Source organism: Leucopleurus acutus, assembly GCF_964270905.1.
Source record: "Leucopleurus acutus genome assembly, chromosome: 6".
Classification (NCBI taxonomy): Eukaryota; Metazoa; Chordata; class Mammalia; order Artiodactyla; family Delphinidae; genus Leucopleurus; species Leucopleurus acutus.
In genome coordinates, this window is record NC_139149.1 from 63,512,568 (window position 1) to 63,539,154 (window position 26,587).

Below are 26,587 nucleotides of genomic sequence, written 5' to 3' on the forward strand. Positions count from 1 at the left end.
TTAGTCTCTGTCATCTCCTGTCACCATGAGATTGACAGAGGGGGCAGAGGCAGCCGAAGAGATGAGCAGCCTTTTCTGGTGCAGCTCTTCCCACTTACTTCTGTTGGCAGCTACTGAATCCAGCATCGGCTTCAGTTTCACATTGACCTTCACCAATGCCTAAAATATAACAAAAGCAGGTGGGGGAGAGAGGAACCGGAGTCACTGCCATGATTTTCTAGGTTTCTGCTGTGAGGAGAATGACAGCTGGCTGTAAGAAATGAAAGTGATTATTTTGGTAAACGTGAGCTATTTATAAGAAGTAAATATGCACTTAGCACCACTGTGTTGTATTAATAGAGCTTATATAGAAAATGAAAAAAATAAGATAGATGTCTGTGCACTCCTCCAGGGGGTGCCAGCCAAGTTGATTATGATCCTGTTTTAAGTTCACATCAAACAAGAAACAAAATATGCAGCTCACACGGTCTACTAGTATGTGTATCTTTGCCTGCTAGGGAGGGCTCCAGATCTCAATAGATAAGGAACTGAAATTTTTACAAAAATAAACCTACCATTTGCTCCACCAGAGATGACTCTGGGTGGACTCACGTGAATGAGAAAGGCCAGGTGAAATCCTGAGATGAGAGGAGCTCATTTTTAAAGCACAGGATCTGGGGACTGTGCTAAATGTACAGATCACCATGAGAAGATGCATGGAAATAGACACGAGAGAAAAGAAAAAGGGGTGTGGAAGGGAGGGACAGATGGAGGGGTGCAGGAGAGAGAAGGGAGAGGAAATGTAGGGTGGGGCTGGAGGCCGACTGACCACAAGGCTAAGGAAGCTCAGGATTCAGGGTCCTCACTTTTAGGAGACCCTTCTAAATATTTCTTTTTTGCACTTAATTTTGTGTTATTTTTAAAAACGGGTCCCCAACTCCCAAATGGTACAAACTTTCAGCCTCACAAAATGTGGATCACTCCTCTGGGGGAACAAAGCAATGAATGAAACAGGGATCACGGGGCTGCGGGGCTTTAGCCCCTGGAAAGGAAATGGTCCCGCTTAATGCCTTGGGTCAGCGTTCTGTGGCCAGAGATTATACTCCCAGTCCCATGGAGACACCCTGCAGGTGTGTCTCATTCATCACAAGGGGAACAAAAGGTGACCGGTGACTAAACCACCGTGGTTGCAGGACACCTCCTGAAAAGCCTTCTCCAAGCCGGACCCATAGTTAGTGGGTACTCCAGAGCGAAGTCCTCCAACAGGAAGAATAATAGTTCTTTCTGTTGAGGATAATCCCCTAAGCATGACTGCAAACCACCTGTTAGGAGGACCTGAAGTATCCCCTCAAATAACCCTCCGCTCTGGGGAGTTTCAGGGATACAAGTGAAGTGTAACTAGATGTAAGGTAAGCGGGGGTTTGAAAGCCCAGAAATACGCAGGGATCCTGTTAAGCGGCGAGCGCTCCACCGTGGCAGTGTCCCCTCACACTCCTGTCCCTTAAACACAGCATGTTCTCGCTTTTATAAGCGATGTTTATCACACCAAGCAACAACGTCTAATTTGAAACCAGATGTATTTGTTATGCCATATGATAATAAATCACAGCAACATAATAACTCAGGCAGTGATCAAAATCCCCTTTACATCCATGAGAAAAATGCAGGTGCCTGTGTTCTGCTTAATGCAGTGGTTTTATTTAGACAATAGTGTAAGAGGTGGGGACGAATGTCATGGTTTTTAGTATAGTTTGGCACTGGCTCCTCTTCGCTCTGATCAAGCCTTTTAATTAAACTGACTACTATAATTCCTATGGAAATTAGTGTTTATGTTATTTTCCTGCCACAAAAGCATTTCTCTAGAACTTACTTATTTTTTAATCCCAGGAGCACAAATTGGAATTTTTTTCTGCATGAAATGTAATTAAAAACTCATTTGATTACTATAGTTCTGGCTCTGTTTTACTTATTAAATTCCTGTAATCAGTTTTCTTTTATGAAGCTGCTGGGAAATGATCTCAAAAGCAACACATTTTTCTCTTCCTTGGCAGGTTCCCGAGCGTTTACTAAATTACGTTCATAGCACCTGCCCATGATTCGAATTACTCCACCAATTTATTCCTTAAACTATTTAAGTTTATTCGGCTTAGCCCCAAACAGATTGCTTTCCTTTATCTAGCTCTTTGTTCTCTGTCTTCCTTTCTTTGTGTTGAATAAAAAAAATTTGGGGGGGGGTGTACATTATTTCTCAGAATTCCTTCTTTTTATTTCATATTCTCCTTAAACACAGACTTGCCACACTGGAATATTGTTTTCCTCTAGTCAGGTGCTGGTTCTAGGCAAAGGTAGCAAGAATCTCATCTTGAAGAATTATTCTTACACTATAAATTTGTTATATAAATGCAGTTAGCTGGAAGAATATGGAGCTATTAGAATATTAGGAAGGTAAGGGATTACCCACAAACCTAAATTCCAAGGTTTACGGTGATTACGTGCAATGTACCATCAGCAAGAGAATTGCTACCAGTATTTAGAAAGATATGGGTATTCCTACAAACAATCAGCGAGTGACACCCAATGAGTTCTGTGCAAATGCTACTGGTCTCTGTCTCGTTTGACTAACTCTACTCTTAGCAAAAGAGAAAGGGGACACATCACCCATCTGCCCACTCTCCCTGTACACACAGAGGGACTCTAAAGGTTATGTGTGTGGCACCATCCACCACAGGATGCTGAGTCCCTTCCTTGACATCCCCGTGGCGTGACCATTCAGTGTTTAAACACGTCTGGAGGCAGTGAACTCACTACCTCCCTGGCTGGGGGTGTCAGTTTACTCTTTGTTCTGATTTTAGAATGTTGTTCTTTATACTGAGCTGAAAACCATATCCCTGTAATCGACCTGATGGTTCTAATCCTTGGGGCGCTCTCCCTTTTTTTTGGGGGGGGTGCTCTCCCTTTAAACTCAAATCTACTGAGCAGTAGGCTGATGACTCATGTGCTGCTCCAAGTGTAGGTTAGGATTGATTTATTGACCTCAAAACCCAACTTGGGCTGTGTATGGATATCACTGAGACTCCCAAGCTCACTGCAGCTCCCCAACCCTGGCCCATCACAGACAGGACCCTGGATACTTGCCTGACTTGGGGACACAGCCCTGGGCACCTAGTCATCCAGGTGGCTGAGGGGCCACTTGCTTCTTCATTCCTTTCACACTCCACTGTTGAGTCCACTTGTGACCAGCACGTACAGTTTATTCCATATTTTATTTATTTTTTAAATAAGTAACACATTCACTAGTCCAATGAATACAAAGGGTACAAAACATAGTGTTAAAATCTCCTTTCATCCCTGCCCCAGAGACTTAGTTTCCTTCCCTAGAGGCAACTGATGTTACCAGTTTCTTGGGTATCCTTCAATAAACATTTTATGCCTATGTAAGCATAAATACATAGAATATATTTATATATATATATAATGTATATATGTATAATTACGTTGATTCCCTCATCATTTGCAGTGATTCTTTCAGAGAGGGAGTGAAAGCAGAGCCTTGTGGAACAACATTATTATGATAATGCTTGAGTGAGACTAATCACACTGTGTAGAAATTAGTATCTGGAGTATATAGAGAGGAGAGGGATCAAATTCCAATTTTCTATTGCTATTGCCACTGAATTTTTCTTCTGCAGAGCTTAATCTGCTGTGAATCCTATCTAGTGTAGTTTTCCTCTTAAAAATTGTAGTTTTCATTTCTAGAAGTTTGATTTGTGTCTTTTTTTTATATCTTCCATGACTCTGTTTTTCATGCCCAATCTTTCCTCTACTCTCTTGAACATATAAAATGTAATAAATGTCTTAGTGTCCTTCTTTATCAATTCTATGATCTGTGTCATTTCTTAGTCTGTACTGTTTGATTTTTCTCATCATTATGGGTCAGATTTCTTGCTGCTTTGCATGCCTGGCAATTCTTGATTGGATATCAGACATTATGAATTTTATGTTGTTGGGTTCCTGATTTTCTTTTCTTTTTTTAAATTTCTTTAAACGTTTCTCAGTTTTATTGGAGAATGCAGTTTTGATGGTTTCTTGGAAATAATAATTCGATCCTTTTGAGGCATGCCTTTAAGCTTTGCTAGGTGGGTCCAGAGCAGCTTTAGTCTAGGGCTAGTCTGGCCCCACTACCAAGACAGTAATCTTCTGAGAACTGTACCCAGAACTTCATCTATTTCAGGGTTTTTCTCTAAAATTCTGGGTAGTGGGACCACGGACTACTCCCCCGCCTGGGTGAGCTCTGAGGATTACTCTGCCTTCTCCTTTTTGCTGGTGCTCTCCAGCATCAGTGGTTTCCTCACATGCCTGGGGTGAACAGCACCGAAGACTCAAGGGGCCTCTGCAGATCTCTGGAGCCCTCTCTTCTCTGCTGCTCTTCCCTGGGGACTCTCACCTCCTTGGCCTCCCCAGGTTCCTGGCTCTGCCTCCTCGTCTCAGTGGGACCATCGAGCTCTGCCTGGGTTCCCCTCCCTGTGCTGTGGCCTGGACACCCTCCCCAGGGAGTAAGCTGGGGCACCTGGAGGGCCCATTTCATTTGTTCCCCTTTCTCAAGAATCACTGTATTGTGTTGCCTGTAGCCCAGTGTCTGAAAACTGTTGTTTTATGTATTTTTCTGTTTGTTTTTGTTTTTTGGTGGTTTTCTTTTCCCCCTGTTACTCTGGTCCAGCAGTGGAAGTCCCTATAATTCGTTTTAAACAACTCTGTCTTGGGTACTAGCCCATGAGCTCCAAGGGAGACTGGAATCAAGGCCTGTATCTTTGGATCTCTAGCTCTGAGCTCAGTCATCTCTGGGAACAGCACCCCTCATCTACTCCACCCACAGAGCAGTGGCAGGAGGATGGGGTAAGGCCAGGACGAGTGGGGTCAGTACGTTCTGACCTGCTACAAGATCCTGCGGTAAAAGCAACCTGAGAATGAGCCCCTTGGGAAATGAATATAGTATTCTGTCTTATTACCATTATTGCTGAGAGCTTGTTTTTATCAGTTCGCTAAGCTGCTAGGAGTGTGACTCTTGCTTTCCCACTGCCGTCAGTATCCACATCTGCTGTCATCTGGCCCCATGTGTGCTTATTAGTTGACCACAATCACTTCTTGGAGCTCAACTGCTGGACAGATGGAGGCAGATGTGGGACAGGGGAATAAGCAGAGAAAGCCATGCTCTTAGAAAAAGTCCCTGCACCTACAGTCTTGCAGAGGGGAGAGAGGAACACCACCAAATTACAACCAGATTTTCTTGAACCCTGAAAATGTCCAACTATGTCATTAATACCTTTAAAAAACTTTGAGGAAATTATCTGAGCTGGCTAGTTATTTATTTTTTTAAAAGACAAAGAGGGAAGATGGTTTTTACTTCCTATTGTTGACTCATGTATTTCCAGAGTGTTGGCAATAAGAATTATATTTTCTGCTGTCCTCCATCCCCACCTTACCCAAAAGAAATAATCAGAAACTAAGAGATACAATGCATGGCAGAGAAGAAAGAAATTAAAATATTTTTAAAATATCAATTTTTTGATAAAATATGAAAATAAACTTGGAGCCCCTCTCAGATATCTTGTTTGAGGCAATATCCCTGTAATGAAGATGTGATCGCTTTTCTAACATGATTATTTAACTTCCTGGGTGAGAATGTCCAGAAGCTGACTTGGGCGTTGGTATTTTGAAAAGGAAAGTAATTGAAGACATGACCAGCTGGTGTCATCTCTGCTCAGACCATCAACAGAAGGGGCAAGAACGCATGCAAGTGGTGGCAGCTCCTGAAAGTCTCTTGAATTCTCGAGACTGGCCAGCCACATGTGTAAAGAGTACCTCTCTCCAAGAAACAAAGGAGGCTTCTACTTAAGCTATGTGACTTCAGAGAGAAGTGGCTAATTGTGCAGCAAACCCAAACTTTTAAATTAGTGAATTGTTGAACTGCTAATCCTTCTTGGTTCCCAAAGGTAAAGATTATTCATCATTGAGTCTGACATATTCCTGAATTTTACATGTCACGTTGCAATGCTGTAGTTGCTAAGAATCCCAATTGGCTTGTCAACCTTCTATTCTTCCATTGTGTCGTAAAGGTCAGAGCCAGTGAACTGATTGTCCTGAACTGAACTCATCGCCTTCCTCCGAACCCTCCTCTGCTCTCAGGTTTACTCCCTCAGGGAACTAAGCATTACCTCTCCACCCAACTGCCCAACCCAGCAATCTATGGATCATCCATGACCTCTGCCTCTTCCACCGCATCCAAACTATCACCAAGTCCTCTCAATCCTACTTCCAAATTGTCTCCGTGTGTCAGTCCAGTGCCATTCCTACCACCCTACCTCACTTCTCCACTGCCTTAACCTCCTGCAGCTCCTACCTGGGCTCCCTGCTTCCTCCCCTGGGTCCTGTCCAATCAACTCTCATTGTAGCCATCCTGGTCAATCAAAATCACACAGCCGAGCTGGCTGCTCTCTACCCTGAGCCTTTGGGTGGCTCCTATATGATATGAATGTGTTGTAAGACCTACCAGAAAAGGAGAATTGTGGGATTAAAAGGGAATGAAAGCCAGAAATAACACAGAAAAGAAAAGAACCATAAAGCCCAATGGAAAATCTGAGTTATGGTACAAAAGCAGAATTTTGAAATGCTAAAATAATCCCTTTGAGTCTTCTAGTAAACCTGAAATACACATCTTTCTATGCATCTTAACATTTTTCTGAGTAAGGAAATAAGCTAAACTCCACATGGTGTGTTTGGCAGGGGAGTAGCTGAAGTGTTAGTTACTACATGTGAGAGCAGACGGAGCTGGCTGTGGGTCCAGATGGGAGGCAGCAAGCAGATTCCCCCAAACCTCACGCCTCCCCTCCCCAGTTCAGTGGCCTTCGAAACCCAAGGTTGTGCAAAAATTAATTTGCATTAAATTACTTAAGATAATGTATTAACTACCACAGGAGGCTTCCAGCAGTTTTTAAAACTTGCTTTGGAAAACAAATAATCAAACAATAATGGTGAACACAGAAGTGAGCCAAGACTTCTTTGGATAAATGTTTTTAGACATTTACATTAAAAATAACACCTTTAAAATAAAGCTTTAGTATGTAACTTGATCAAGATGGAAAATTAGTAATAATTGTTTATATATGTCACACAGGTACCTGTGCCAGGCACCGTGTTCTATTGGGTTCTTCCCTGGCTAGAACACAATGGAGTTTAAAAGGTTCTAGGCTTATGACTTCTGCCCCATTGGGGATGGAGTCATTTACCCCACAAGGACTGTGGTATCTCTAACAGAGACTGCTAGTTGCCTTCCCACCTCCCTTAAGCTTAGGAATGGCCAGGGAGGTGCAAGCAGAATTCAGAAAGAAGAGCTTCTGAGACGACTCTTAAATGGGAGTTAATTCAGTTGGGAAGTGCATCCTTTTGCCCTTGCCCCTATCTCCTTCTTGCTGCGGGAATATTAACATGATGGCTGGAGCTACAGTGACCATATTGTGACTATGAGGCAACCTTGAGTATGACAGCCATGTCCTAAGGAAAGATAAACAGGGACTGGGTCTCTGATGGCTATGGAACTGCCACATCATAGCAACCTAGAACTGACTTCTCTGGATTATTTTTATCAGAGAGATAAGTAAATTTCTATTTTGTTTAAGCTATTGTGATTTCAGATCTCTGTTACTAGTAGCCGTATGCAATTCCTAATTGAGAGAGTTGATTATCAGGTTGTAGGTCTCTATTTTATGGCTACCTGTGTAGGTGTCAAAGGATTTAGGCATCTTGATACTTGAATAAATTGATCCCCTGCATCGTGTAGTTGTGAGTTAACTTTTTTTGGCAGTGGATTATAAGTGAACTGCAGTAGACAGCAGAGGCTATATAAGGTCCCTTTACCCTTCCTCAGGTAACAATCCACTCCATGTGCTCTGAGTAGGAGCATAATTCAGTCCTGACCAACACCAGTGACTGGTGTAGGGATGTGGATGTGGGTGTGGCTCAAGCTAAGGCAATCAGAGGTCTCGCAAGGTTTTCCCCAGAACTATTGGAAGTGAGGCTTTCTTTTTCTTCTTTCTTTTGGTATGATAATACCTAGAATGAACATGTGACCTTAGAGCTGCCAGGATGTGTGAGGAAAGCTTGGTTGAGAATGAAACCAAAACATAACTAGGAGGCAGAGGAAAGGGGGTGTCTGTCTTATGATATCCTTTGAATCCTCTGGATGTGGCCACTTGCTGCCCAGTCAACTGCACCTCTAAGCTCCCCAGTTGCTTGAGCCAACAAATTCCCATTTCTGCTCAAACTCATTTGAGGGAGTTTCTGAGCTCCAAATCATGGGCCTTTTGCTATGGTCCCTTATTGTTCTCTGTCACCCCCAGGAATTACTTGAGATTGAAACCCCCCACCAGACTTTGAACTGGTGGCTGGCATAAGGGAGTCTCAACTTGCCCAGCATAAAAGGTTGCTGCTAATACTCACCGGGCAGCCCTCTCTACCCAAGTTCATGAGAGTCACGGACCAGCTAACACTTATCTCTCTTCTCCTTGAACCCCCAGAGTCTGCCAAACAGACTCTTTAAAAGGTGTTAAAGGTTGCTGAGTCTGAACCGCCCATGCTATGGTGACTCAGAAGACCCTAACAGAGGATGCCAACTCCCCCTGGTGGCAAAGTCAGCTGACCTACGGGATTTCGGCTTCCAATAAGGAGGACTCAAAGGACCCAGGTGACGGCATCAATTTAGCCTGCGTTTTTCCTAAGGACCAGGTGAACTCAGACAGAAAGGAAAAACAGCAACTAGCTGTTATTTTCTCCTTAGTGGAAGCTCAGTGTCACTCCACATTTATCACATCGGGTGAGAGTCTCTTTCCAGTTGAGAAAACTATTTTTCTATATGTGATATTAACTCTGCAGATCTGTTACAGCAGTAACAGTTGTAGTATCTATTCAGCAGTAACAGGTTGGCTATGTCTGATTTTTGCAAATGCCAAAAAATATTGTCAGATCTTTCTGTTTTGTTAGTGATATTTGAGAGCTTAAAATCTAAATAGTGTGAGAGAGTTACCCAAATTAGTAGTAAAGATGATAAAGCCACAGAGGTAATACTTAGTATGAGGAGGGCAAGCAAGCTCATTAGAATCCAACGTAAGAATGATTCAGATCTGTAATCGGAATCCTAAGGGCATAGTCTAGCCAAGCTGTAACACTGATGGTTGTAGCATCAATTCTAATCTCCTGAAAGCTAATTACAGTACTACTAATAACTTAGAAAGAAAGACATCATTTTCTTTCCTAGGTTTGAAGCAGATTAATAGGGACTGTAAAAGTGAATATGCTTTATTGAAATTTTCTCTCCCTCTTTTCTTTCCCTTTCCATTTCCTTCCTAATCTCTCAAGTTTCTTGTTTCCGCTTATTTTATTTACATGCTCAAGGGATTCCTTTGTGGAAAATGATATTTACAAATGAGATTAACATTAGGAATTAATGAGGCAGGAATTTTAATCTCCTTGGATTAATGGCATTGTTATTTCCATAATACAGGGCAAGAGTTTTAAATACAATGTCCACCGGGCCAGGCCAGTAAAGTTGATGAATGAAATAGGCTGCATGATACAGTTGGGAATGGTGGGGCCTTTGGCAAACTGGATATGTTACACGTTATAAACAGTGTTCAACTGAATGAGACATGTCCGGCCGAGTCTGCTCTGAAGGCCACCCACTCGCTCTCGGTGAGAGAGAGTAAAACACACCTTGCCAAAATGAACTAATAACTACTGAGTACTGAATGTGTCCAGTGTTCCGCGTGCCATCCTGGGGCCTATCCGGATGGGAGCTCATTAAACCTCACAACAATGCGGAGAGATTGGTATTGTTGACCCTGTTGTGACAGATAAGGAACCTGAGATTGCGGAAATCAACTTAAAAAGGCCAAAGTTTACATGGGTAAGTATACAGCAGAGCTGGAATGTCAGTTCAGGCCTGCCTGAGGACAAAGCCCCTGGTGTCTTCCCATGAGGGATCTCAGTGGGATGTTGGTGATGACACGTGTCTCACACTTGACTACAGTGTCCGGACACTGGAGCAACTTTTCGGTTCTAGTGTCCTCGGCACTGCTTCAGGACAAATTCACAGGAGGGAGGCAGCCTCACGCCAGCTTTTTTCAAGGTAGGCTCTTTTCAAGCCTACCCTGGGAAAATAAAAGTTTTAAGTGGTAAATCACGGCAGGCCTAAAGATGGCTCCTGTACACGGGAGCCAGGAGACGGCTTCTTCTATTATAATGAGCCCCTCTAGGATTCTGTCCTAGATTATCCTGTTGGTCGGGTTTTCAGAGCACACTGGTAGCTAATCAATCATGTTCACTGTGTAGCCAACATCTGACTTGGAAGGAATAGCTGCTGACCCAGAAGCCACAGCCTTTGATGAATGGGGCTTCATGTAAGAGGTGGTTGGAACATGTAAGTAAAACACAGCCACATGGTAACAATCCACCTCTCCATACACTGTAATGTTTTCTGGTGAAACTATATGCCACTTGAGATTTTATATACATATATATACACACATATATATGTATATATATAATCTATTGTTTTTGCAAAGTTCAATGTGTAAAAAGAACCATTTTAAAAATTTATTTTTTGAGGTGCAAGCATTCGTTTACTATATATATTTTTGTATACTTCTCACATGCCTTGAGCCCTAGGGTTCTCCAAGCATAATGGCTAGGATGCCTGTGTGGGAGAGGGTTTTACAAACGTGGAATCCCTTGCCCTTAGTGTGAATGGTGTTCTCAGTAAGCTACCATGGTACCTCCTAGAATGGATTCTAGAATACCCTATTATCATTTGCCCTGCTATTTTTTAGCTGATATTTGTACTAATGAACTGCTTAGGGAGTGCCATGCAAATCTGATGATGCCTGAGCATTTCTTGTGAGAGTTTAAAGGTGGTCCTCATGCCAGCACCAAACAGGGCTCAGATTTGAGACAGAGAGGGAACCACCAAAGTCTGTGCATCCCAGTGCCCCAGATCGACAGCGAACCAGACCCAAAGAATCCATGAGAGATGTTTTGTCTTTAGGTGAACATCCCTGGGGACAAAAATCCTCTATTATTTTACTGGTCTCTCTCCATATGGTAAGATAACCTACTTTTTCTTAATTTTACAACATAATAAAGATTTTGGGGAGAAAGAATAGGAAGACAAAGAAAGGGGTATTTTACACATACCACTGGGTGTATCATTCGCTGGCCTTTTGTCCAAAGAAAGGGTCACCTTTAAGAGCTGAAGGAAGGTATGTTATTGTGGCTTTATTGCATTGCTAACTCTCCCACAGACTAAGATATGGGAAAAGTTTGTATGTGTGGGGACAACAGGACCAATACTCTGAGTGTTTTTTTTAATTAAATTTTTGAAGTATCGTTTAAGGAAGGGAACATTAGAATTTTATGAACAAAAACTTCCTAATAGGTGACGTTTTTCTTCTTTTCAATGTTGGGAAGTTTTACGTTAATTTAACTTTCAGATATTGATCATTTAAGATTAAATAAGCATCCCAATAAGAAGACAAACTAGATTTGTGTTTGAACTAAATTCTAAAGCTTATATGGAAAAATAAACAAGAATACCTAGAAAATACTGAAAGAGTAATGGGGAAGGTGAAACTAGGCTTATCATTAAAATATAAAGCAATACTAATTAAAAGAGTGTGATTAGGCAGACAGAGTAATTCAACAGAATAGAAAGAGTAAAAATAGAATTAAATTTAAGGGAATTTGGTATATGATGAAGGTGACCTTTTAAATCATAAGGAAAATGATTACTCAAAAACTTATGGGACAACTGGGTAGCTAACAAAAAACTAAAGTTGGAATCTGACCTCACACTTAACATTCAATCAAATAAAGCAAAACCAGATGAGTCACAGATATAAATATAAAAAAATGAAGCCATAAAATACTAAAAGAAGTTCTGAGAATTTAAAATTTTTTATAATTTTGTAATGGGAAAGTCATGATCTGTATGACATAAAATCCAGAAGCCATAAAAAAAAGATGAATTTGACTACATAAAATCAATGTATTTCTGTATAGCATAAACAAAGTGAAAAGATACATGACAATCTGGGAAAAATATTTGCCACTTTTGCTACAGATAGAGGTCTGTTTCTTTAATATACAGTGAGCTCCTACAAATCAATAAGAAAAGACCACCAGCCCAATAGAAAAATGGGCAAAAATATGGAGAGTTTACAGAAAAAAATACAAATGGCTCCTAAGTAAATAAATCTGTACTAAAAACATGATCAGACTCATTTATTATATGGAAAATACAAACTAAAACTACCATGAGATAGATTTTGCACCATCATATTGGCAAAATTCAAGAAGTCTGATAACACATTGTCTTGGTAAGAGTGTAGAAGGAGAGGCACCTCAGCCATTGCTGGCAGAAATATAAATTGGTTCAGACTCCACAGAGAGAAAGTTGGCAATACCCATCAAAATTTCAAATGCCCATATGCCAAATGCCCACTAATTCCACTTCCAGGTGTTTGTCCTACAAATAAAGTATGAAGATGATGCATTTACAAATATGTTTATTCCACTTTGTTTATAATAGCAAATTATTAGAAACAACATCAGTGTTCATAACTAATTAATTATTGATTAAATAATTTATTCTACATCTTTAAGATCTAATACTCTGCAGCCATCAAAACGAATGTGATAGCTGCTATATGGACACTGAAAAGGAGTGACCTCAAAAATATATTAAGTGTAAGAAAACAAGGTATGGAGCAGGATAGACACTGTTCATATATGTGTATATGTGCATATATACACACACATACATGTATATGTATACATCCATATATGTATTACACACCAACTATATCTCAATAAAAGAAAAAGCCAAAAACACTATTTCTGCTTTTGTATAGACTGTTTTTGGATGAAATTGCTTAATAGTGGTTGCCCTGAGGGAGAGGACCTGGGTGACCTGGGGACAGGAGTGTGAGGGAGGACCACTTTTCTCTAATACTTTTGTGCCTTTTGGACCTTTTCAATTCTGTTCACTGGGCATGTATAAACTATTTAACAATAAAATATTCTACTTAAAAGTGTAACATGAACTGATAAAGGAACTAGCAACTTTTGATCATGTGTTAGAATTACTCAATAGCAAGTCATTTCATTGTTAATAAAGAAAGCTTACGAGTACAAGGATAAAAAAGATAAATAATTATTTCATAAAGATCAAAATAATATAGTGCTTTGCCACCATGATTCAAAAATTATCTCAGTACCTTAATGCACGCTGTGCTAATGTTGTGTGTAAATCCTCTCCCTACATCCACGTTCCAATAAGGGCCGACTACCTCATTGATCCTAAACATTTCCTCTGAAAAGCGATCAATGTCCCCTGCCTGGACATTAAACAGATTTTGAAAAACTCTTCAATCCGTATCAGTCTCATATCCTTATTTAGTTCCTCAAATTTGCCCTCAGCTGGGAATCGTGCAGGCGACTGTGATTCTGTTGTGTTCACCACTCATTTGAAGGGCCCCATTCATCATCATTTCTAGGCCTTTTCTGATGCAATGTAGCTTGGTCTTTGTCTTTCTTAAAAACTGAATGGCTGTTAAATTATCCATTTATCTTCCTTCAGATTTTCTGTTCAGTTTCTCAGGCCCTCTCAGGGCTGTCTTTTCTACCTTGTTTGCTGACTTTTCATTCCATTTCCCCTGTTCTTAGAGGCATCTTGGTTCACCATGCTGTCCTTCAAAGCAAACTCCCTGCTTCCATCTGCTTTTTGTGTGTTTGAAATCTGCATCACTACTCAGATAGATTTCCTTTTTAAACTCTGTCCCCTCGGGATAGCTTTGAACACTTGGAGACAATATGCTTCAATATGTTCGTGGCAGAGTATCTTGGGACAAACCCTACACTGGAGGTCAAAAGTCTTGGTTTCTAAACCTAGCTTTGCCACCGTCAAGCCGGGTCACGGGTGACCTTTCAAGGTTTCACTTCCCTCATCTACAGATGATCTGCAAGCTCACTGTTAGATGAACATTCTAGTATTACAACAGCGTGTTGCTTCTGTTTCAGGGGACCTGATAAGGACCTGAGGTTTGTATAACATTAATGCCTGCTCACACATCATCTCAGGTGGCAGTAAGGTCCTATCGGTTAGAAGCCCAGATTTGAAGGCAGAAAAAAAAAAATCAAAGCTCTGTCACTTAATATCTGTGTATTTTTGGGCAAATTACAGAAACTCTATAGCTTCAGTTTTCACATCTGAAAAGGGGGATGATAGTAGTATCTAACTTGATATTGCTAAGAGAATTAAATCAGATAATGCTTGGAAAGTCAGTCTGGTGCCTGGCACATAAGAAGTGCTCAGGAAATGTTGTTATAGACGCACTACACCTTAGTGAGACCAGCAGTTTGGCTATTTACTATCCAAACTTCCAACAGAGGCTATTGAAGCTTAGAGATGATATTAATGGTGATAATAAGAATAACGGCTCACATGTATGGAGGGCTTTAGCATGTAATGTTTACTTTTCCCGAAGCATTTCCACATACTCTATCTCCCTTGTTTCAGACTCTTGGAAAGGCTGATATTAACTATCATCAATTCTACTTGCTCCAAGAAGAAAGTCACTTTGTAAGGCCAAAGGTGTTAAAAAAGCAGCAGAGTGGAGTTATTTTCATTCAAGCCTTCAAGCCAGGGGTGATCACCGTGAAAAGAAAGCTGAGCATATGGAGCTAAATCCAAAGGCTGGTCTCCTTATAAAAGAAGGCCATGTGAAGACACAGGAACACAGAGACACAGGGCAGAATGTCATGTGAAGACAGAGGTGGAGATTGGAGGGATTCAGCTACATGCCAAGGAACGCCAGGGGCTCCTGGCAACCACCAGAAACCAGGAGAGAGGCGTGGAATGGATTCTCTCGCAGAGCTTCCAGAAAGAACCAGCTCTTCTGACACCCTGATTTCTGACTTCTGGTCTCCAGAACTGTGAGAGAATAGATTTCTGTTGTTTTAAGCCACCCAGTTTCTTGTATTTTGCTAGGCAGCTGTAGGAAATTAATAGACCCCCTCTTGGCGGAACTTGGACCCTTAAAGTCCTGAACCTGTTCCTTCTGAAAGACAGATAAGCTCTCTACCTGTTGATGTCCCCTTCTGCAGACATCCTGGGACATAACTTCCTTTCCAGCCTCCAGTATTTGAGGATATCTTATGCCCTCTCACATTCTGTTGTCCTTGAGAGTTTATATCTTTTTTTTAAAGAAATGCAACGTTATTATTTCTAATCACACTTAATAGCATTAAATAATCAATAAAATATTGAACAAAGGTACTCATTTTAGAATTATGTCACTTAGCAAAAACAACAACAAAACAACCAAAAAAAGTAGGCAATGACTGAATAAATTATGACAAGTCACTGTTTGGAATACTAGGCTGCTATTTCAAAGGACAATATGAAAATTATGTTAAGGATGTGGAAGCATGTTTTGAACTTTATCTTAAGTGGCCAAAGCAGAATACACTGGTGTACCTGGATGAAAATGTGTTTGCATGTGGACAACAGTATGAAGGGGCATCACAGGAAAAAGAGAATGTGAGTCCTTCCTTCTGCCCACAGTCTGCTCTTGACGATTTAGGTGTGCTCTGAGGCCATGTATGTTTTCTCTCCTGTACTCCTCATTTCCTTCCCGGACCTCAGTCGCACGTTGTTAATACCCTTACTTACAAACTGTTCAAGGCATTGTAGGCTTTTTCTATCATGCTCCTTAAAATTCTTCCAGCCTCTTCCCATTTCGTAAGAAAGCTTATATCTTTAAAAAATTCCTATATTATTTTATGAATGGAATTCTCAGAAGGATGTGGAATAAATTATGGAGGTCAATCCACCATCTTTTATTGGCAACATCAACTCAGTTACAGGTGAAAGTGTTTGGTCAAGGACAATTTGACATAAGGTCTTTCTGAGAAAGTATTTCTCTGGTAACCAGTTGAACAGAACCTACAGTAGCCCATTCAGTGCTCTAGCAATTACTCTCCCTGGAATCTCTACTCAGATCCCTGTATCCTCCCCTCTGAAGAATTCAGAGTTTTACTTTGTAAATGGGAGGTTTAAAGAGGTAGAGCACTGCCAGACTAATGGAATGGCCTTTCACTTCCTCAGGGCAGTGCAGTGGGAAAAAGCAGCAAAGTAAGGCTGAGAAGACTTGGCTTCGAAATTCTGGCTCTGCTGTGTATTAACTGCTTCACTCTGGTTAAGTCCATTAGCTTCTGTAGGTTTCAGTTTCCTCATTTATAAAACTTAGACTATTAGACATTATAGGATTCAGAATGAAGTATTTTCTTCCTTCACAGAGTTAGGGTAAAATTACATTGTGTATGTAAAAGCGCTTTGTAAACTTTAAAATTTAAGCCCTATCCAGTGGCCTCTATAGTCAGTATTCAATAAATGTCTGCTTATTGAAAAAGTATGCATAAGGATACCTTTGTATTCTTATGGGCTTTAATACTGAACTTCTTTTCCAAAAACTCAGTCAGATAGAAGTCTTTAACTTCGTTTTAGACTCTGGCTACCAGACTCAACAGCTGGGCTGCCATGTTCATTGTACATGAGGTTGAGAGCCTGGCTCCCTCTGAGCACATCTGCTCGCTAAGATGGGGCAATGTGCCTTGAGTGATTTATTTAATATTTTTACGGCTGCGGCTCTGATAACGAAATATAAGAATAGTGAGAGCGGAGGATCCAGATATTGCCTCCTTGAATTCTCTTAGGAGACATTTTGAATAATACAGAGGATTCTGTTGGCAATAGCGTAATGAGAATGCTTTATGTTTATCTCATGCCTCACTTCCCAGCAGCAAAAATAATGCTGACCCTTCAAATGAACTTTAAATTTCAGAGATTTTGGAGAGGCACTTAGAATGCAAAACACAGTCTTTAAAAGAGGACTTGATTCATTTCCTAGTGAAAAATGTCACAGAAGAGAGGGCCATGAAGAAGACGTAAATCCACGTTTAAAATACGCTTTCTTGAGGAACTGGAAAGTAACTTAAGTAAAGACGACATTCCAAGCCTTGTATGGACTTGCAGTTAAGTGATTTTTAGCTTCGTGATTTCAAAGCATAAACACTTTTAAAAAGAGTTATTTATGTTGGTCAGCTGGATAGGGAGAAGTAGATCTTATCTTAAATTCTACCCTCAAAAGCCTTATTAGGGGACGTCCCTGGTGGCGCAGTGGTTAAGAATCTGCCTGCCGATGCAGGGGACACAGGTTCGAGCCCTGGTCCGGGAAGATCCCACATGCCGCAGAGCAACTAAGCCCATGCGCCACAACTACTGAGCCTGTGCACTAGAGCCCGTGAGCCACAACTACTGAAGCCCATGTGCTACAACTACTGAGCCCGCATGATGCATCTACTGAAGCCTGCGTGCCTAGAGCCTGTGCTCCACAACAAGAGAAGCCACCGCAAAGAGAAGCCAGCACAGCACAACGAAAGAGTAGACCCGGCTCGCCACAACTAGAGAAAGCCCGCGTGCAGCAACGAAGAACCAACGCGCCCCCCACCCCCAAAAAAAAGCCTTATTAGGGAGTATATTGTAACTTTTTTTTTACCTGATTCCAGCGTTTTAATATAGATTCATGATGGCAGTTTTGAGCTCATAAAATGCATATGAATAGAAATTAAGTCCTACTGTATAAAGAACAGGTTTTTAAAAACTGCGTGAAATAAACCAAAGTCCATTTTATTTACAAGAAAATGTATACAGAGCTGGTTGCTTTATCAAGTCAAACTCATTTTTTGGAGGTGGAAAACTTTCTCTAAATCAAACAGCCTGGCATGTCAGGTATTCAGGAAGAACTCTGAGATGTAGCCAAGGGTGTGAAATGCCTTCACCAGCCACATACCATGCTTGATGCAGAAAGCGACATGAACTTTAATGTTCTTCTCTTAATGAGCCCTCTGGGCTATTCAGCACTTCACCCTACAGAGCACATTGTTATTTCGTGTTTGTATTGATAACTGTTAGGCACTAAAGGATCTGAAAAGTCTTCTAAGTCAAACAATTATATTTTAATCATGGTAAGTTAGTGTTTTAGATAATATATAATATTTCTTGAAATCTGTGTATATGTGCTAGCTCTCCCTATCAACTTGAATACTAAAATAATGAGAAGACTATATTTTCTGCCAATGCTGGAAAAAAGAAAATTTCATGTATTTCCTAGCTGAAAAAGTCAAAGCCCTGAAAAATTCATGGCTATAAACTGGTCTTTTTATGCTAGAATTAAGGACCAATTCAACCATGATGAGAACTAAACCACTTTCTAAGAAGACATCATAGGCCATATACTTCAGATTATGGGCAGTAATATAACAGTGCACACTCTGATGAAAGGTTTTATATATTTACAGATGATAATTTAAAATGACATTATAACCCTACTTCGTACATTCCACTGCTTATTAATTCTGCGTCCTGTGTCTCATCGTTCACTCTTCTGTTTCTTCACTCATTTATTCAACAAACAGCGGTTTGAATATACTTAGGCACCATTCTGGGTACCAAGAATATGATGGTCCCAAGAAACTAGTCTAACAGGGAAGAAAGACAGAAAAGACAGACAGAAAGATGACCACAACACAGAGTGCTGCGTGTGGTTATGAAGTGATAGAGTGGAAATGCTGAGGAGGAGTAAAGGTTTTACAGAGGAGGTGACAGTTTGAGCTGTCCTCTTCCAGGCAGAAAGAAGAGGGAGGGAGGTATAAGCAAAGGCAAAATGGACAAAAGCGTTCGTGAGTCCTGTGCTTTGGGGCAAATGGTGCGTGGGTAACAGGAGATGAGGCCAAGAGGCAGGGAGCCTCAGAATGAGAGGGCTAACCCCAGGAATCTGGAAGGTATCTTACAGATTGTGGTAGTAACCTGAGGTTTTTAAGCAGGAGGATACCATGATCTGATATTTTTTTAAAAAGGAAGATCATTTTGGCAAAAGTTTGGAAGACAGGGTATAAACTACATAAAACTGACACTTTTGAATGTTTATATTTCTCTTCCATTTGTACTTGACTAATAGTACATAGAAAATTTTGAACAGGTTTTCCTATCAGCACTCAGATTTGGATATAGCATATGTAACAAGGACAATAATTTGAAAATATTAAGCCAATGTATTTTCGTTCTGCTTGAATCGTGATGCCAGTGGCTTCCCACCCATTAGCTCAGTAGGCTTTCCTCCCCCAGGCAAGCGGTGGTTCCCAGCTAGAAACAGTATGGGATGAAATTGTTTCCCTCTCTAACCACATTCCATTCCTTGTAGGTTTTTAAGAGGAGATGATGTTATATTCTAACTAGTCACTCTGTAGCTCACTACTTTTTCTTTTTTGAAAAAAACTGAACACAAGGCACGAGCCATCTGGGGAACATTGAGTTGTTTTTGAAGTACTTTTATTGGTGTCCAGAAAAATTGTCTTGGAGTAGCACCTTACTTCCTCTTTTCCAGTTTATCAATTCTAACTCCCAGTTTCTACAACTTCAACTATATTTTAAAGATTTTTTTCCTCCCTTCTTTTCAGAGAGCATATTAAAAAAATTTTTTTAAGTCTTAATTGAATTTGTTCTTCTGTTTTATGTTTTGGTTTTTTGGCCACAAGGCATGTGGGATCTTAGCTCCCCGACTAGGGATCAAACCCACAACCCCTGCATTGGAAGGCGAAGTCTTAACCACTGGACCGCTGGGGAAGTCCCCAGAGAGCATACTAATAACTGCATCAGGTGGAATGCATTTTCCAAAACAACCATTACAGCTGAAGGCAGAAAAAAAGTCAAAAATCACTGTTATCATAACTTCAGAAGCCCTGCCTGTTGCAGAAACCCCATGACATTTTTATAAAGAGACAACACTCCTGCCTAACTCTTCTTTTAATGGAGAGAGGGAATTATTCCAGCTAGATCCTGTCCAGGTCAAGCCGTTTTCATTATCTGTCAAACACTCCAAAATCAAGAGCCAGTTTGAGATGAGCTGAAAATCTGATTATGTTCATAATAAAAATTAGATCTCTCAATCCTTAACAAACAGAAGATTTATAATGATTTACAGTGTATCATTGAAATTCTAGGTACACTGAGGTTTGAGTTGAGAATGAAAATAAAGGGCAAAAACTTTGCCCACTATTGCAAAGAGAGGCTCAGTGTGACGCTGCCACATCAGGTATTCTGTTTATCCCTAAGGCTGGTGCAGCAGTGACTTCAAAGTTTGATAGTGCCTGTTTTTTTTTGGTTTTTTTTTTCCTTTCTTTTTGTTTTTTATTCCTCCAAAAATGTTGAGCAGCAAGCTAATGGATCCCCAGCGGGGTGCAAAGACAGCAGAAAGCACAGGAATCAGATGTCAATGTATTCCTCGGAGATACCCTGCTAGGACAGAGCTAACTAACTAGGGTTTTAGTCTTCTCTTGGGGGAACACGCTTTGATGGTTCCCTGCCCACTCTTGGCTTCCTATATGTTTCCTGATTTAAATGCTGTCACAGATAAATCATGACTTCTGCCTGTCAGGACAATTTTCTATTTTTTTTTTTAAGGAAAAGTTTGGAATCATAAGCTTAAAAAGATGAGCAAGTTCTGGAGAATTTTATACTCACATATAAACATATGTATATAAGCATGTCACATCTCCCTACTATAGAATCATCCATGGGTCTGGGACTGTTCTCTGAATGTTCTTTCCCTACCCATTACTTTATCAGATATATCTATATATTTTCTGCCAGTCACTTTCAGTCAATTGCTAGATTGCTTAGGAAACTTATTGAATAGATTTCAGGGGTTTGGGGGGTTCTCCTTGTTTTTCCTCAACACAGACACAGATTGGAAATTGAAGTTGTCCCAGAGGTAAGAGTTTTGATTTTAAGTGTAATGGGCATCCAAAATGTACCGGTGTACTTTTTGTGGGTTTCCACCTATAAACAGCCCTTCAGGTACCAGAGAGTATTGTTAATCTACCCTTTGCTTGGAGCAGAGACAAAGCTCAGCAAACTGGAGCGAAAGTGGAAAGAGCTTGATCTACTTTGACCAAGCACAACCCTCTCAAAACCATGAAGTGAAACCGATTTACCCAGTGAAAGTCAAAGAAGTCAAAAAGCTGCACTAAAACCATATCTGCATCTACTGACCAGCTGCCCCTCCGCCCTCGCCTCCACAAGCCCCGTCCTGTCCCAGGCTGCGCCCAGAAGCCTCAGGCACACAGTGCCTTTGTTTGGCCTCTGCCTTTGCTGGACCGCATCTCTCCACACTGCTCCTCCTGCAAGGGGGGGTCCTCATCGTGATGTACGTGTCATTTTGCTTCGGGCTCTACATGAGGCTTCTTGCCACCCAAACCTGCCCCACCTTGGGGTCAGCAGGGCCCTGGCCATTACAATGACATCTCTTGGTCTCATAGCTACTGTTCTGTATCCTTTTGCCCTCTGCCCAGACTGACTCAGCAAAGCCACGTTGGATTCTTCTGTTCCGTAACGCAGACTATGTTGTCTCTCACAGTCTGGGATTCATGCCATCTGCATACCTTCCCGTTTGCCTCTATCCTCTCAGACTCCTTATCACTGCACTTTCACATTAAAAACCCCAAACTGACCTCTCAGCAACAACCTGAGTTCCTGCAGACATTGTGACATTTGACCAGTGTCATAGCAGGGACCTTCCTTGCTTCGTGAGTCATTTCCTCAAGATTTTGTGTCTTCGTACTCATGGTGATTCCTGCCCACTGAGGGATTCCATTACCTTTCTGGAGCATCAACAGTTAATGTGAGATTAAATAATCTCACATTAACTCTCACAGTTAAATAATAAAAAACATCCAACTGCTTGAGATGGGACAAAATGAGGACTCTCAAGGGGCATACTTAAAGTCACGTTTCAGTCTGAGGGCTTTTTGAAATGTTGGTTTCAAAATTATATATTTTATATATATATATATATATATAAATTATAAAGCATTATAAAGAATTTATAAATGAAATCCATGAGATAAAAAAATAAGTGATGATAAGGAATTTTAAAAAAGAGCATGATTTTCATGCTTTGTTCACTGAGAAGATCCAGCAGCAGGTATGAATATGAACTTTTATAAACAGCTCCTTCCGCATTCCTCTTTAAATGCCATGACTTTTCCCAGTTAAATAAGAAAAGATTGTGGGACGATATCCAGCAGAGGTGAAGTGAGGCAGTAGAAAGGCCATTACATCAAAACCAAGGCCACAGATGAGTAGGACAAAGCGAATTTGGTGGGAGTGTCACTTAAGCTTTCTATATGTCAATTTCCTGTGGATAAAAATAGCAGGTGTATCTAATGTCACAGATAGGGAGTAAAGTAAAACAGATGTGAAAAATCAGGAATGATAGTATGATGGGTTAATATTACTCCTTAAATTCTGGAAGCTGCTATTTTCATTTGAAATTCAAGTAACTTCCTTTTTAACCTGAAGATTTCAAAGTATTTAATGGGAAGTATAAAGGTAAGCCCAAATGATTGTGAACCAGTAATGAAACACTTAAATTAACATGGAAAAGCACACAAGAGTCCTTTCCAGCATTTACTGTAACTAATCACATAGGAAGGGTGTGTGGAGTTGGGTTCATTCCAAAGTAGCTTTTCAGACTAATACCAAAAATTTATCAGCCCCACAAATACATGTCTTCATCCTCCTAAGCTTTACCCACAGTAAAAGGAATTTATTAATTTCAAGAATTCATCTCATTTATGGCCTAAGTGTGCACAGCAAAATGAATAATGTTAAAAAATAACTCAACATGGGTGGTCAAGGTCAATTTAGCAAAGCAAGGTATACCTGACACAACAGTGATGTGCCTTACACATGGGGACCCACCTTATTCAGAGACACCAGAGGAGTGAGGGTGGGAGACACAGATGGGACAAAAGAGAGTTGAGGATCCTCTTATAATATCGTAGACATCATTCTTGATTTTTCATCCAAACTTTCATTATTAAATAAAAGAGCATTATATCCCATGTATAACTAAAAGAATCTATTCTAGATTCTTTTAAAGCTTTACTTGTCTGATTTTATGCTGTCATGTATTTAATGGATAATATAATACAAATAAGAACTTACTTTTGTTGCTTATAGTCATTAAAAATTACATTTCCATCTTCAAGACAGTATTCTAGGTTTTTTTATTTTTTATTTTTTTTAGAGTAATGTGACAGGGCTCAGCAGTCCCTAAAAGTGCTGAAAGTGAAGTGGTAGATAAGCCTCAAACTTAATGGTTGTGAGGTCCTTAAAAAACAATACTGTGTTTTTAATGGAGTTAGACAGAGTGAGAAATGAAGCCGTTTTGCTTTCCCTGCATGTGTTTCTCACTTTGAAGTTAAAACAGCAGCTCAGTCTGATTGAGGTAGGTAGGGGGTAAAGAACTGGCCAGGTTTTACACATGAAAGCAAATACTTAGAAGCAGAATTAAAAGCCAATGCACACTAAACTGTGAGTGTTAACCCATGTCAGCCCTAATTCTACTCAAAAAGTGGAGTGTGAACATTCAAAGCTGATGACACTAGTCTCCTTGCCAGGAGCAGGGTCCCAAACTCACGCAGCAGGGCTGGAAACAGGGAGTGCGCCTTGCTCAGGGTTCAGTGGTTGCCGTTTGTCATGCATCTCAGACAGAGGCGTAAGATGGAAGGGGCTTTTCAAAACCCTGTGGCCCAGACCATGGGGTCAGAGCAGAAAACCTTGGAACTCTCATGTCTAACATGATATTAATAAAAGTAAAAGAAAAACGTAAAAAAACTGAATAAGATTTCTATGGTCAAATGTTTGAGAAATTCAGAATTAATCAAGGTTAAACGTGTTTCTTTTCCAAAGGACTTCTCCAAGCCTTCAGTATTTTAATGTGCAGGAGAGGTTCCCTAATTATTGGGCCTGAGAGCTTTTTCTGAAAAGTTATGGGTGGATACTTATGTCCCATGGGGCACAGTTTGGGAAATACTGAGATAAAATATTACTGTCCTTGGTTTATAGATGAGGGAGTTGAGGCCCAGGAAGAACTCGGGTCTCTGGCCTCCGAGTACCAAATCTTCCCAGGGGACCGATCAGAAATCTGAGAAAAGATAAGCTGCAACCTTTTTAGGCAACACACATACCCTGGAAGGGTGTCCTAAAACTAATACTTCTGAAAGTGCGGTATACACACTCTTCTCTCCTGGCTCGGTCAGGACACACAGACCCTCCCAAGTCATGATTACCTGATACAAAGGCATACAGATGCTATCGATCCACTCCAATTGCAACCGAGGCAGCTCATCCTTCCGGTTCCGATCAAAAATAGCCTAGAATGGGGGAGGAGAACCTTGCTTTATTACACTGGAGTCTTTTACAGGCGCTTTGTCAAACACTTTGTCACAGTGATCCGATTTTTACCAACTGAACACTTCACAAATGACAATCAATCTTTACACGTACTTTCTTTTCCTTTATCTATGATGAGAAATAAAGTATTTTCACCTCTTTTTAGGAGATTTGTAAATGAATTTATTTGAACTTTATAGCATGCAACTCCTTGGGGCCAAAATCTGTCTTCAGTTATAGGTAACTGCCACTAAATCAAGTCATCAGGTCACTGGGAATTGGGTACAAGTCAAAGGAAGGGGAGATTTTTTTTTTGCTACAAAAATAGTGCAGGCTTTTATTTTTATAGCGAGAGAGGGTGGGATAGATCGGAAAAGATCCTTAAGAATAATTTCACTTTAAATAGAAATTATTTGTATTAATTTTTCAGGGTGGGGACAATTTTGTGTTTCTCAGTAAGGTCCTGTCATGAATAAATTCCTAAATTTTTATCTATCACTGGATGGATGATGGGGGCAGGTACCCATTCTCTCCTCATTCCCAGCCTTTAAACGTTATGATATTATAATGTTTAGAAAACTTAGAGAAAAAGAAGTGACATATTCCGTTGGGCAGACATAAAAAGAAAGACAATCAGTTGGAATTGGATGGCTGAGATAGAGTCCTCGGACAAACACTGCCTGTTCTACGCCAGTGAGACTGTCCCTCCCTTTATTCCTAAGGAGTAAGGCCAGGGTCTAAGAAGCAACCCTGCCCTGCCTAAGGTCTTACAGTAGATTTCATCTTTTTTCTAAATAAAATGTGGCATCCACATCATTTTGGTGTTCACATAGGTTGTGAGGGCAGATTCACAACATCTCCCTGGTTCAGATATGTTGAGAAATCCTGCATCCTTCAGACTTAGGAACAAGGGTGGGAGTGGGTGGGGCCCAAATCACTAGCCGCTGAGGTCACAGAAGATAGAAGGGCGCCGCTGAGGAAAATACCTCCAAATTAGAGAGGAGGTCACCGTCTCCTACGGGCTCTGTTCATCCTTGATTGTAATGTGAAACGTAAATATCAGGAAGGAGGACTAGGCATTTGGAGAAGACTCTGAAATATGCTGGAGGAAGGGCTAGTTCTTGTGAACTACATGAATCTTGGTCCAAAATGTTCCTTTAAAAAACATTACTCTGGGGCTTCCCCGGTGGCGCAGTGGTTGAGAGTCCGCCTGCTGATGCAGGGGACACGGGTTCGTGCTCCGGTCCGGGAAGATCCCACATGCCGCAGAGCGGCTGGGCCCGTGAGCCATGGCCGCTGAGCCTGCACGTCCGGAGCCTGTGCTCCGCAACGGGAGAGGCCACAATAGTGAGAGGCCCGCATACTGCAAAAAAAATAAAAAAATAAATAATAAATAAATAAAAAATATTACTCTGTTTTATCCTCTCTAGCTCTCATTGTTATCTGAGATTTTTAAATTTATTTAATGACTGTTTCTGGTGCATAGTATATATTTTGTTTTTAATTCACTGGTTTTTAGTATATTCACAATTAGCTGTGCAACCATTACCACAATTTTTTAAAATAAATTTATTTATTTATTTTTATTTTTGGCTGTGTTGAGTCTTTATTGCTGCCCGCGGGCTTTCTCTAGTTGCAGCAAGTGGAGGCTGCTCTTCGTTGCAGTGCACAGGCTTCTTTCTCATTGCGGTGGCTTCTCCTGTTGTGGAGCACAGGCTCTAGGCGTGTGGGCTTCAGTAGTTGTGGCACACGGCCTCAGTAGTTGTGGCTCGCAGGCTCTAGAGCACAGGCTCGGTACTTGTGGCGCATGGGCTTAGCTGCTCTGCAGTATGTGAGATCTTCCAGGACCAGGGCTCAAACCTGTGTCCCCTGCATTGGCAGGTGGATTCTTAACCACTGTGCCACCAGGGAAGTCCAACCACAGTCAATTTTAGAACATTTTTATCCCCCCAAGGAAAAAAAAATCACATATCAATTAGCAGTCGCTCTTCATTCTTCCTCAAACCCCCCAAGCCATAGGCAGCCACTAATTCACTCTCTACCTCTATGGATTTGCCTGTTCTGCACATTTCATGTAAATAGAATCATATGATATGTGGTATTTTGTGACCAGCTTCTTTCGCCTAGCATAATGTTTTCAAGGTTCACCCCTGTAAGCATGCATCAGCTCTTCAATCATTTTTATTGCCAAATGATATTCCCTTG

At 40.8% G+C, this 26,587-nt stretch overlaps 1 protein-coding gene across 1 annotated transcript in view; it reads right to left on the reverse strand.

The window, feature by feature from the left end:
- Positions 1 to 26,587, reverse strand: part of PDE11A (phosphodiesterase 11A) — a gene marked incomplete at its 3' end in the record, with an annotated part of 409,287 nt that continues 382,700 nt past the window's right edge. The window contains exons 19-20 of the mRNA XM_082841569.1: positions 24,280 to 24,363; positions 1 to 159 (exon numbers count right to left, since the gene is read on the reverse strand). Of these exons, the coding sequence (XP_082697695.1) occupies positions 1 to 159; positions 24,280 to 24,363 (243 nt within the window). The remainder of the gene's footprint in view (positions 160 to 24,279; positions 24,364 to 26,587) is intronic.